The 12,942-nt window shown below is 48.1% G+C and overlaps 1 protein-coding gene across 5 annotated transcripts in view; it reads right to left on the bottom strand.

Moving 5' to 3' along the window:
• Window positions 1-7,321: 7,321 nt before the first annotated feature.
• The window catches only part of Prkag2 (protein kinase AMP-activated non-catalytic subunit gamma 2), a 235,927-nt gene continuing 230,306 nt past the window's right edge, over window positions 7,322-12,942 (bottom strand). For all 5 annotated transcript variants that reach the window (XM_052172993.1, XM_052172994.1, XM_052172995.1 and 2 more), the window contains 3 exons: window positions 12,049-12,195; window positions 10,634-10,727; window positions 7,322-8,450 (listed from right to left, as the gene is read on the bottom strand). In XM_052172993.1, the coding sequence (XP_052028953.1) occupies window positions 8,419-8,450; window positions 10,634-10,727; window positions 12,049-12,195 (273 nt within the window). In that variant the 3' untranslated portion in view covers window positions 7,322-8,418. The remainder of the gene's footprint in view (window positions 8,451-10,633; window positions 10,728-12,048; window positions 12,196-12,942) is intronic.

Genomic DNA, 12,942 nt, shown 5'->3' with positions numbered 1-12,942 from the left:
TCCTCATATATGCAGGTAAAACACTAATGCACATAAGATAAAAACCAATCTCCTGCGATTGCTTTAATAAACTTAAAAGACAACTCCCACATGTAGTCTCCCCTGGGAGCGGCCTGCTGAGAACACTGTCAGTCACACACACAGCTAGGAACCCTCCAAGGTCAAACTGTACCAAGCTAAGAGGTGAGGTTGGAACTAGAGGAGTCCCTCACCTGTCGGTCCAGCCTGGGGGCAGAAAGGATTCAGGTCCTTGCCTGACCTCTCTCTGCTTGTCCCCCATCTTGTCCTAGGATTTCTGCCCACCCTACCTACACACTCTGGGAAACCAGGACTTAAAGAACGTCTCTCCTTATTGCGCACCTGTGAAGAAGGCAGCCTCTTCCCACTGGAACAAGAGTTCATCTTCTTACTTAACAAAGGCTGTTTCTGGAAAACTCTCCTGAGCTGAAACTTGAACCAGAGTTTCAAGCTGTCCTGGGGAGAGGGAGCTAGGGAGAGGGCTGACCTTTGACACAGCTGGACTGTGATGATTCTGTGAAGGAGGCAGATGTTTCCTGGTGTGATTAGATTATCTCTGAAGAAGGTTCATTTTACTCCACTTTACGAACAGTCGAGGTAAAACACAAAGCCAGTTGTGTCTAATGGCCTCCTAGGGAGGACTGCACTGAACATGTGATGGCGCACAGTCAAGCAGATGTTAGAGACTTATGGAAACTGACATTGCCCTGGGCTGGAAAGCAGGCCTCCACACATTTCCAAGAGTTTCTGCCACTGACCATAGCCTTCTACCACATGCAGTGAAGTTAGAAATCAACAACAAAAGCAGAATGAGAAGCCCTGACTTGTAGGAAACAGGAACTATCTGTCTACATAATTCATGGGTGAAAAAAATCATAAGGGAGATTGGGGATGGTTAGACCTGGGATGCGACAAATGCCCAAGGGAAGTCAAAGCTGGTGGGTGCATGAAAGGGGACTTCTGAAGTCTGAAGGGGTCTGAAGGTAGTCAGCTTGGCAGCTTCTGACAGAAGCCAGCACGGAGACAGACAGATGGGAGGGGAAAAAGCTGAAATTACAAAGGCAGAAAAAAGACCACACCCATGCCTACAGTCCATGTTTGTTATTGTTGAGTTAGGGTCTCACTGTGGTCGTAGCTGAGGCCTGTCTTGAGCTTACAGTCCTCAGCCTGTGGAGTGTTAGGTTACAGGCCTACACCACCATGCTGGCCTTAGTATTATTGATAAGGCACGGTGCTAGTTTTGGATTTTATTTTGAAACAGAGCCTCATGTAGACTTGGGTGGCCTAGAACTTGCTATATAGCTGAGGCTGGTCTTAGCCTGATCCTTTTGACAAGTACTTGGATTATGGACGTGCAATGGTGGCTTTGGACCTCAGCTCTGGTTTCAATTTCAAGAACCTGCCTCAATGAATAAGTCAAGGAGTCATTGGTGATGAAAATTCCTGACCTCAGCCTGAGGTCTTCGCACACCTACATCCACAGACAGGGAATTAGCATATGCACATGTATATAACACACACACACACACACACACACACACACACACACACACTTTATAAAAAGAGAAGAAAGAAGGTGAAGGAGAAGAGGAGGAGAAGGAGGAAGAAGACAGTTGCTTGATATCAAAGTTGATATGAAGGGATTTGTCTCTTTTCTTTCTAGTTTTCATATTTGTTTGTTTTTGTTCTCAAGACATATTTGTTTGTTTTGTTTCCCTGTGTAGCCGTGGCTGCTCTAGAACTTGCTCTGTAGAGCAGGCTGGCCTCAGACTCACAGAGATCCACCTGTCTGTACCTTCCAGGTACTGGGATTAAAGGCGTGCATCACCACTACCCGGCTTTTTACCTTTCAGCTTTTAAAATCAGATCTTAAATATAGTCTGGTTTTTTTGTTTGTTTGTTTTTTGGTTTTTTTGAGACAGGGTTTCTCTGTGTAGCCCTGGCTGTCCAGGACTCACTCTGGAGACCAGGCTGGCCTTGAACTCAGAAATTCTCCTGCCTCTGCCTCCCAAGTGCTGGGATTAAAGGCGTGCGCCACCACTGCCCAGCCTAGTCTGGTTTGTAAGAACAGGAAATCGTTTATTTTCGTAAGGGTTTTTCTTTTGTGAAGATTTCTGGGGGTTATGAAACATTTTAAAGGTTATCCTAAGAGGGCGTGGCCCTTGGAGGCCCACTGTACTCCAGTGGCTGACTCCATACCCATGGGGACATGGACGGCACAGACTGGACTAGGGTTCCTTAAAAGAAAGAGGATGTGAATGTGGAAGGGTCTGGGAGGGTCTGGGAGGGGTTGGGGGAGAATGCAGGGTGAATGTGATCAGAACACATAGCGTAGCATTCTTAAAGAATAAATAACAATATTATATTTTTTTAATAAAACATTCTTGGCACCTAGAGTGCTAGGCTAAGGGTGAGCCAATCTTCCTAAGACTGTGTCCTCTGTCATTCCCCGAGTCCTCCCTTCCTTAGTCCTCCAGGCCCTGTTTGTAGTTTTCTCTTTTTTTTTTTTTTTTTTGAGACAAGTTCTTCCTATGTTGCCCAGGCAGACCTCAACATTCTCCTGCCTCAGCCTCTTGAGTGACTAGGCCTTCAGGTACACGCCAGTACATTCTGTATCCTCATGAGGGACTGAAAGAGCAACCCTAAGCCTCTTGCTTCTTTATAAAAACTGCAGCGTACTCACACTGACCTGCTGTAAGTGAAGGCCACTGTGAGCAAAAAACTATTGGAGCCGCTCCCTTGAAGCACAGCCTCGCCCAGGGTGCAGCAGTCTGCAGTGATCACTAGCCTGAGATCAGATCTCAATTCACAACTGTAAGCATAGTTTGTAAGTACGGTTTATTCTAAGAGGGTATGGCTGTGTCTTAGTCCTGTGTTCTAATGCTGTGAAGAGACACCAAGACCATAGCAACTCTTATAAAAAAGAAAGCTTTTAACTGGGGCCAAACGCCCCAAGGGCTGCTTCTCCAGGCAGGAGGATGGGGTGTTGAGCTGGACTAAAGGTAACTGAGTATCTAAAGCTGAGAGCAGATTTAGGACGCTAAGCTAAGGGGAGGGCATGCTAGCCGCAGGAGTTTAATAATGCTCAGCAGTTGAGTCAATAAATCAAGCTGAAATTGAGCAACATACGTGTCTGTGTTTTTCATCAGCAGATTCAATATTCTCTGGGAGGAGTCTGGTAGTGTGACCCATTCCTGGGGTTAAAGCAGGGTAGCAAAAATACACGCAACACCCAGTGACACATTTCCTCCAACAAGGCTACACCTACTCCAACAAAGTCACACCTCCCAATCCTTCTCAAGGAGTGCTACTCCCTTTTTTCAAATATGTAAGCCCATGGGGCCATTTTTACTCAAATCACCATGCTTTTTTTTTTTTTTTTCATTTTGAGACAGAGTTTACCTCCGTAGCCCTGGTTAGCCTGACCTTGGACTCAGATATTCACCTGCCTCTGCCTCCTAAGTGCTGAGATTAAAGGTGCGCACCACAACACCTGTTGGATAGCGTCCTTCTTTCCTTCCTTCCTTCCTTCCTTCCTTCCTTCCTTCCTTCCTTCCTTCCTTCCTTCCTTCCTTCCTTCCTTCCTCCTTCACTTTTCTCTTTCTTTCTTTCTCTTTCTTTCTTTCTTTCTTTCTTTCTTTCTTTCTTTCTTTCTTTCTTTCTTTCTTTCTCTCTCTTTCTCTCTTTCTCTCTCTCTTTCTCTCTTTCTCTCTTTCTCTCTTTCTCTCTTTCTCTCTTTCTCTCTCTCTTTCTTTCTTTCTTTCTTTCTTTCTTTCTTTCTTTCTTTCTTTCTTTCTTTCTTTCTTTCTTTCTTTCTTTCTTTCTTTCTTTCTTTCTTTCTTTCTTCTTTCATGTGTATCTGGGAGGAGGCTAAGAAAACTTGCAGGAGTCAGTTCCCTCCTCTACCCCGTGGGTGGGTCCTGGAGATCACAACCGAAGATCACAACTGTCATGGTTGGTGGCAGGTACTTTTGCTGACTGAATTATTAAGTTTTTTCCATAAATAAATAATTAAAAATGAAAAAATTCCACAAGTCAGGTGCTCTCTGTACACAACCCTAGCAGATGAACATTTCCTCTTTGAACCAAACCTTACTATCAGATTATATAAATCTCCTACATATTTCTTTAATGTCACTCATTCAGTCTGTAGTTCTGAATTATCATTTGAAGGGTCTCATAGTGAATTTGACTAATGTAGTTTCCTCCCTGGTGCCCTCCTCCCAGCTGACTTTTCCTTTGTTGAGGAGTGTGGGGGGTGTGGGGGGTTGGCCTGTGGTAGGTTCTCTCTTAATGAGATGACTGTTGCTGAGATGAAACACCATGACCAAAAGCAAGTTGGGAATGAAGGGTTTATCTGGCTCACACTTCCACAGCACTGTTCATCTTGAAGGAGGTGAGGACAGAAACCCACACAGGGCAGAAACCTGGGGACAGGAGCTGATGCAGAGGCCATGGAGGGGTGCTGCTTACTGGCTTGCTCCCCATGGCTTGCTCAGCCTGCTTTCTTTTAGAACCCAGGACCAACAACCCAGGGATGGCCCCACCCACTATGGGCTGGTCTGGCTCTAATAAAGAAAATGCTCTACTTCCAGATCTTACTCAGGCTTTTGTTTTTGTTTGTTTGTTTGTTTTTTGGGTTTTTTTTTTGGATTTTGGTTTTTTTGAGACAGGGTTTCTCTGTGTAGCCCAGGCCGTCCTAGAACTCACTCTGTAGACCAGGCTGGCCTCGAACTCGGAAATCTGCCTGACTGAGGCATTTCTTAATCGAGGTTTCTTCCTTTCAGATAACTCTACCTTGTGTCAAGTTGACAGGACCAGCTAGCATACACTCCCAGGTTGGGTTCTGTCTGCATTTCCTATAGTTCCATCTAATGGCTTGATCAAGTTTGATTTTTATTCTCTGGTTCAGAATAGATGGCAGATTTGATCATGTTTTCCTTCCTCCTTTAAAAATTAAGGGGTAGTCAGGCAGTGGTGGCGCACGCCTTTAATCCCAGCACTTGGGAGGCAGAGGCAGGCGGATTCCTGAGTTCGAGGCCAGTCTGGTTTACAGAGTGAGTTCCAGGACAGCCAGGGCTACACAGAGAAACCCTGTTTCAAAAAAAAAAAATTAAGGGGTGAGTGAGGACTGTGTCACAGGACAGGGGGGAGAGAGAGAGAGAGAGAGAGAGAGAGAGAGAGAGAGAGAGGGAGGTGAGCACGCTCACCAGCTTTACCCTGCAGAGAAGCAGCTAACAGGCTGTGGGAGCCTCCAGGTCAGCCCTCGTGGGTTCCTGTAATGTAGCAGTACAAGCTGGGTGACTTCCAACAACAGAGCATTCTTACTTCAGAGGCTGCAGTCTGAACCCAGTGTCTGCAGGCTCTCTGGGGGCGGGGTGGGTGGGTGGGTGGGTTCTCTCTTCCAAGCTTCCGGCACTGCCTAGGGTCTGTCACTTCCCTGGGCACACTGTCTGCTTTGTTCTCGTCACCATGTGGCTTTGTACCTGCGTGTCAGCGTCCACATTTCCCTCTTACAAGGTTATCAGTCCCATCGGACCAGTGCCGCTCGCGTGACCTCATCTTAACTTGATTCCCCCGCAAAGACCCAGTTTCTAAATTAGGTCAGCATTGCCAGGTAAGCCAGGCACCAGGATATCAGAGTCTCTGTGGGAGACAGCTGAACCCACTACAGCCACTTAAAAGGACAGGATGGCGTTGATTCAACCACACCATTAGCATGCTGTGCATCAAGATGGCACGTAAGGGCTACTTCAGGCAGACGCGGGGGTAGCTTGGCGGCAGGAGGGCTGCCCTGTATGTGTGAGCCTTGGGCTTGGCTCCTGCACTGAAAAAAAAAAAAACAACCACAGGAGGGGCTGGCGCTCTGGGTTCAATCCCCAGCACTGCATGACCTTAGTGCTGTGGCACAAACCTCTCATCCTGGCACTCAGGTGTTAAGAGACAGGAGGATCAAGAGTTCAGTTTTCTTGGGCTACATGAGTTTGAGGTCAAACAGGGCTACCCAAAAGCCTGTCTCAAACAACAGAAGAAAGTGTCCCCCAGGTGAGGCTCAGTGAGCTGGCAGAGGTCTGAGGCCAGGAAGGCCTCACACCCTGTTCTGCTGGAAACTCTCGTCACGTGCTGTTTTAGGAGCAACTCTTGGGGTGATTCCTAATCAAGAGTGTCAAGTACAGAAGGGACCTGAGGGCCTCGGAACCAGAGATGGCAGGGAGGGGAAGGAGAGGACCTTAAGAAACAGCTGCTGGTCCTGTGCAGCCAGGAGTTGGTTGACAAGCAGAAGCCCACCCAGGGCAGGGCTAGGACAGTGCCACACCCACCTCACTGGTGGCATCGGGGCCTAGCAGTATCAAAGGAACCGGAAGCCTGGAGGTTTAGGTGAAAACTCATAACAGCCCATCCAGGAGCGACACGTGTGTGAGTGCTCACATGTGTGAGTGTTGCCTCCAGGACTCATGCTCACTTGCGCGCTATTCCAGAGTAGATGTGGTGCACACAAGAGGCTCTGCCTCTGGCTGGATGACCGTGTGACTTGCTCCCCTGGGGTGGGTGACCGTGTCGGCACATAGGATGAGATGGGGTGACAGATGGCTGGGCTTGGTGCTTTCTGATGTGTCTCACTGGAAAGGGTCTGGTGACTTCTTGACAGTTGCAAGTAGGAACAAATGTGGAGTACTGTCTTCCCTGTGAAACTCCATCAGAAGAGTGACGTGGGACACGGGGTGCCCACGCCCAGAGCCAGACGACAAATGAGTAAACTAGGCAAGTGTACTGCAGGGTTGCATTTTTGTAGCTTTCTTTGAGTATTAACTTAAGTCACTGCTGTTTCCGAGGGTGGGGTAGGCTATGCATGTGTTCATTTATTTGTACAGCTAGGAAATAAGTTGATACCTTAGCATACACACATTAAAAAAAAAAAAGCCACCACCACCAAAACCTATGATAATTCTTGTTGACAGGGCCTTGTTCTGCAGTCTATGCTGGCCTTGGATTGAATGCAGCAGCTGGGGGAGGCCCTGGAGCTGGGAAGGCCTCTGCCTTTACCTGCTGCGTTGGCAGGAGTATGCTGCCCGCCACCCCTCCCCCCCCAGGCTCATGGTATAGGTCTCTTTTTTAAAATAGATTTATTTTGGGCTGGAGAGATGGCTCAGCAGTTAAGAGCACCGACTGTTCTTCCAGAGGTCCTGAGTTTGATTCCCAGCACCCACATGGTGGCTAACAACCATCTGTAATGGGATCTGATGCCCTCTTCTGGTGCATCTGGAGACAGCTACAGTGTACTCATATACATAAAAACTTTAGCAAACTGGTAGATAGGATTTATTTTAATCTTCAATCTGGAAAACAAAACAAAACAAATCCCCAAAACAAACCCTCAAACTCTGCTCATATATACACACACACACACACAGATATATAGTGTCAACATTTTTAGAGCACTTACACGGGGGAGAGGTGGGGAAGGAGTTTCCCTTCAACTGCATGACAATACTGTTTTATGTGTCACAATAAAAGTTACAAGCGTCTTGTCAGCGGTCACACAAACATCATGAGTTTACATTTCAACACACAATAAAAAAAAACCAGACATCTTCCTGTTCTTCATCCCTGCGGCCACGGCCCGTTTCCATAAACATTTAAAAGACCCAGCAGTGGTTGTTTGGAAGGCATAGCCTTTCCAGATCCAAACTAAAATCTCAAGAGATTTTTCCACTTGAGAGAACAATCAAGATTTTATTCGTAGGTATGGTGAAGTCCGCTCACCACAAGATGCGTAGAAAACCTGCATGAGAGTAAAAATAAATAAAGCGCTGGGGCCAAGCCAGCCTCGCCGCCGACGCGGTGGCCAGAGCGGGACACGGAGCACGTAGAAGCATCACTTGACGTTTTCAGTTGCCTATATTCAAATTAAAACTTTTCAACCAATTGAGTGAAAAGAAAGAGACTGGGTGAAAGGTTTGCGGATGCTGGGTGTCTCTTCAGCAGCACTCTGGGGCGCGCGCACGCACACGGCAGCGGCGGCGGTGACATATTGCGCTTGGACATAAGGCACCGTGATCTGGACGTGCCGTTTACTCACTTCCTGTCACCTGTTCCATCCCAGTGACTTCTTTGAAATGAAAAGTAGTACTATTTCAGGACACAGTGCACTTTAATGACACACATCATCGAAAATCCTTCAGACGGGTCTGAGGACAGCCTTTGAATGTAAGCCTGAATCTTCAAGCACATAAAATCTTTTCCTATACTTACAAATCACTGGAAAAATATCCATCACTAAACCCTGATATACATTCTTAGCCATTTTACTCTCTTCTATTGCAGCCAGTGTTCATGAGGCAAAACGTGACCCCGAGACTTTGTTCAAGTTCTCCTGCAAGGGCGCTGACAGTCACGGTGTCATTCGGCCTCTGTCTCCTTCTGTTTGGCACCTGCCAGAGAGATGGGAAGTGGGGTCTCAGAGCTTATATCCATGGGAGGATCCCACCCAGCCCGCCCCACCCAGCCCGCCAGTGGCTTCCAAACAGAGAGGTAGGAGGTATAAGTGGTCACAAGAGTCCCACCCCCTCCCACAATCACCTCGGCTCTGATATCACATCTGCCCATTCTAAGTGTCAATTCTACTGCTAAAAAAGTAAAAGTAGAGTTTTTTTTACATCCACACTCATGTAAGATGATTACTTTTTTTTAAAAAAACAAAGCATTACGACACATCTAACGACAACTGTGTGTCGCTGCTGGGTTTCCCAGGAGATGGTAGGCAGCCACTGTGCCACCCATGGCGCCCCTCTGGCTGGCCTTTACCTCAGTGAGCCCTTAAAAAAACCTGAATGTGTGTGGGTGCTTTGCCTATATCATCTCTGTACCACGTCTGTGCAATGCCCAAGGGGACCAGAGAGGGTGTCAGATTCTCTGGGACCAGAGTTGCCGGAAGAGTTCCTACCACATGGGTGCTGGGAATTGAACCCGGGTCCTCTGGAAGAGCAGTCAGTGCTCTTGACCTCTGAGTCATCCCTGCAGCCCCTGGCCTTTGTTTTCTGAGGCAGGATCTTGCTGTGTAGTTCAGCCTGGCCTTGACCTTCTGAGGGCACGCTGTGTCAGGCTACACGTTAACTTTGGAAGGAGATTAATAACATACTAGAGCAGGGGTGGCCCTACAGCCCCCTCTATAAAGCAGGCTGCTCTTGAACTCACAGACCCGCCTGCTCTTGTCACCACTGCTGGACTGATCTCATAATTTCTGCATGACCCCAAAAAGGGTCCCTGTTTGGTAACTCTTTAACGGGGTTGGCTCTGTGGATTCTGCGCCTGAGGCAGGACAGTGGCAGATGCTGGGGACTCTTATGGTAAGTCGGTTTGGTTTCCAGGCTGATTATAACAGCTAGTGTTAGCTGAGATTGATTACTGAACTATAGAAAAGTAATACCGCCACAGTGTGCACGGTATTTAATGACTACTAGAGTTCTGCACCTATGTCATGTCTGTCTTGGGTCTGTGGCCCTATGGAAAAGGCCAGCTGGTTTCTGCTGGGGCGGGGGAGGGGAGCAGAGAAGGAAAAGGAGGCTGTGAGTTTTCAGAGCCACAAGCCACCTCTACAGACAGACACAGCCAGCTCTCCGCCCTGCTCCTCTGTGTGTCTTCTAGAAACTTTGCTCACCCAAGCAGAACGTTAGAACTTCAAAGTGAGAAGGAAGCCAGAAAGGCCTGCAGAGCAGCTCACACACAGTGTGTGTGGTGGGGGAGACTTCAGCACCTCAGGGCCTGTCCTGGGCATCTGGCTATTTACCTACCTACCTACCCACCTACCTACCTGCCTACCTACCCAACCACCCACCTACCCACCCACCTACCCACCTACCTACCCACCCACCCACCTACCCACCTACCTATCTGCCTACCTACCTACCTACCCACCCACCTACCCACCTACCTACCCACCCACCTACCCGCCTACCTACCCACCTACCTACCTACCTACCCACCCACCCACCTACCCATCCACCTACCTACCCACCCACCCACCCACCTACCCACCTACCTATCTGCCTACCTACCTACCCATCCACCTACCTACCCGCCTACCTACCCACCTACCTACCCACCCACCTACCTACCTACCCACCCACCCATCTACCTACCCACCTACCTACCTACCCACCCACCTACCCACCCACCCACCTACCCACCTACCTATCTGCCTACCTACCTACCCACCCACCTACCTACCCGCCTACCTACCCACCTACCTACCCACCCACCTACCTACCCACCCACCCATCTACCTACCCACCTACCTACCTACCCACCCACCTACCTACCCACCCACCTACCTACCCACCCACCTACCTACCCACCTACCTACCCACCCACCTACCCACCCACCTACCTACCCACCTACCCACCCACCTACCTACCTACCCTCCTACCTACCCACCTACCTACCCACCTACCTTCCTTCCTTTTCTCCCTATCTTTTGAGCTGGGGTTGCTTTAAGTACTCTAGTTGACCCGGAGCTCACAGAAATGCACCTGTCTCTGTTCCCCAAGTGCCAGGATTAAGCACATGCGATATCATGCTAGCCTAAAATCTACATCTTTTTTTTTTTTTTTTTACCTGCTGGTGTGAGGATCAGGGCTTGCAGGATGTCTGACAGGGAGATAATACCCACAATACTGTCTGCTTCATTCACTACTACCAGCCGATGGACCTGCAAAGAGAAAAGTCCAGGTGTGAGTTTACTGTTTCTGTGTGTGTATGTGTTGGGTGAAATTTGCTCGTGTGTGTGTGTGTGTGTGTGTGTGTGTGTGTGTGTGTAGGGGGTATATTTGCCCATGTACATGTACACAGAGGCCAGAGAATTTTTAAAAAATTACTTCACTTATTTTATTTATTTACATGTTCTGTGTATGAGTATTTTGCCTGCATATGTCTCTATACTACACGCATGCATGCAGTTGGATGTCAGAAGAGGGTGTCTGACCCCTGGCACTGGAGTTTTGAGCAGTCATGTGGGTGCTGGGAATCCAACTTGTGCCTATTGGAGGAACAGCCAGTAGTCATAGCTTCTGAACCATCTCTTCAGTCCCACATTAATTTATAAGACAGAATCTCCCACGGAACCCAAAGCTTGCCACTTCACTAGCGCCCTTCCCCCCCTCCCCCAGGCTCTGCCCACGAGGGCTGGGGTTACAAGGACCGTAGTACTGTTGCCCCTCCTGGGTGGGTGCTGGGATCCATACTCAGGTCCTCACACAGGGCATTTAATCCACTGAGCCACCCTCCTGGCCTACATGTGACCATACAATGACATGGCTACAAAGCTGGGCTGCACAGTGGACAGTCTGCAGACAGGGTTGGGCCCAGAGGTAAACACAACACCCATTGACTACAGCAATTAAAAACAGCCAGTTCTGTCTGCTGAGCTTTCAAATTTCAAAATATCTATAAAGGAATGATACCTGTGCAGGTACACTTGAACATCCCACAAGCCCTGAAGTGCAAGGCTCATCAAACAAGCCCGAGGATGTGAGTTCAATCCCTGGGGCCCACATAAAGGGAATGAGAGAAAGAACTGCTACATATGTGGACAAATGTGCAAACATTGAGAGCGCACATGCATATGCACTCGAGTGCGTGTGTGCACACACAACCTCAGTTTCCCTTTATCTTATTATCGTTCGCTTTGTTAAAATATCACTATACATTTTTTCTTTAAGTCACAGATACTCTGACAGGATGCGTTGACTAAAAGCTCCCAGTCAACTCTTTATCTTTTCAAGTGCTCTTTTTTTTTTTAATTCTATGAAAGTATCTTGCCGATATTTTCCACTCACAAAAACTCATCAAATTCAACTCAACAAGCCTCCCCATCTGTGTATCAAACACTGTTCTGGGGCTCAGGACGCCACGAGCCCACTCCCAGCCTACAGAGCCTGCGGCCTGCCTCCCAGGGCTGGGTCTCAGCCTCATCACTTGCTGTGTGTGCTGAGCAGACACAAGGGAAGACGAACTGGGCTGCGGCCCCTCACCTCGGCTCTCACTATTCTGTCCACGATGGTCTCCAGTGTTTCCAGCTTACTGCACTTTACCACACCCTCAAAATACTGTGAGCGGTGCTGCAGGGCCTGGGTCACTGTGATGTCTAGGTTATTGTATGTTTTCTCAGCAGCAAGATTCTGTAAGAGTCATAAGGAAAAAACCACATCCTTCATTTGCATTTGGATGAATGAGCAAGTTGACTTTTAAAAACATTAACAGAGAATCCAGCATCCAGAATTCTCTTCCCAGATAGAATCACACCTTCAGATCAGTCAGTCAGTTAGTTACCTCACTGAACTCAGTCACATGCCTAGGTGTACCTAGATTATGGAAATGTTCATTTGTTGTTAGTGCGGGGGACTGGATCCAAACCCAGCACTTTATGCAAACTTACCAGATGCTACACCCTAAGCCCTTCCCCAGCTCCCTTTTTAAATTTTGAGTCATGTCTTCCTAAGTTTTCTCAGCATGGTTCAGGATGGTCCTGAACTTATTCAGCAATCTAGTCAGGTCTGGAACTTGCAATCCCCCTGCCTCAGGCTCTTTTACAGCTGGAACTACAGGCTTGGCAGAGAGATGCTGTTTTGCACATTTAAAGAGATTTCCCTTTATTTATGTGTGTGCACATGCACAAACACATGCATGTCTCTGTATATACAAGTACATGCGTGTGCAGTACCCATGGAGGCCAGAAAAGGGCACCCGGTCCCTTGAAGCTGGAGTTACAGGTGTTTGTGAGCCCTCAGCACTGACGTGGGAATGCTGGTCTTAGTGACTCTCATATCATGGACTCTCTCCAGCTCACAGGTTACATTTTGAGAGTTTTTTTTCCTGCCAGGCTCCTCCCACTCATGCCCATCAAGGCTCTACACCCCACAGAAGCA

This window comes from Apodemus sylvaticus, chromosome 2 (genome assembly GCF_947179515.1).
Source record: "Apodemus sylvaticus chromosome 2, mApoSyl1.1, whole genome shotgun sequence".
Lineage (NCBI taxonomy): Eukaryota > Metazoa > Chordata > Mammalia > Rodentia > Muridae > Apodemus > Apodemus sylvaticus.
The sequence above is the reverse complement of the archived record's forward strand: the minus strand, read 5'-3'. Positions and strand labels throughout refer to the sequence as shown.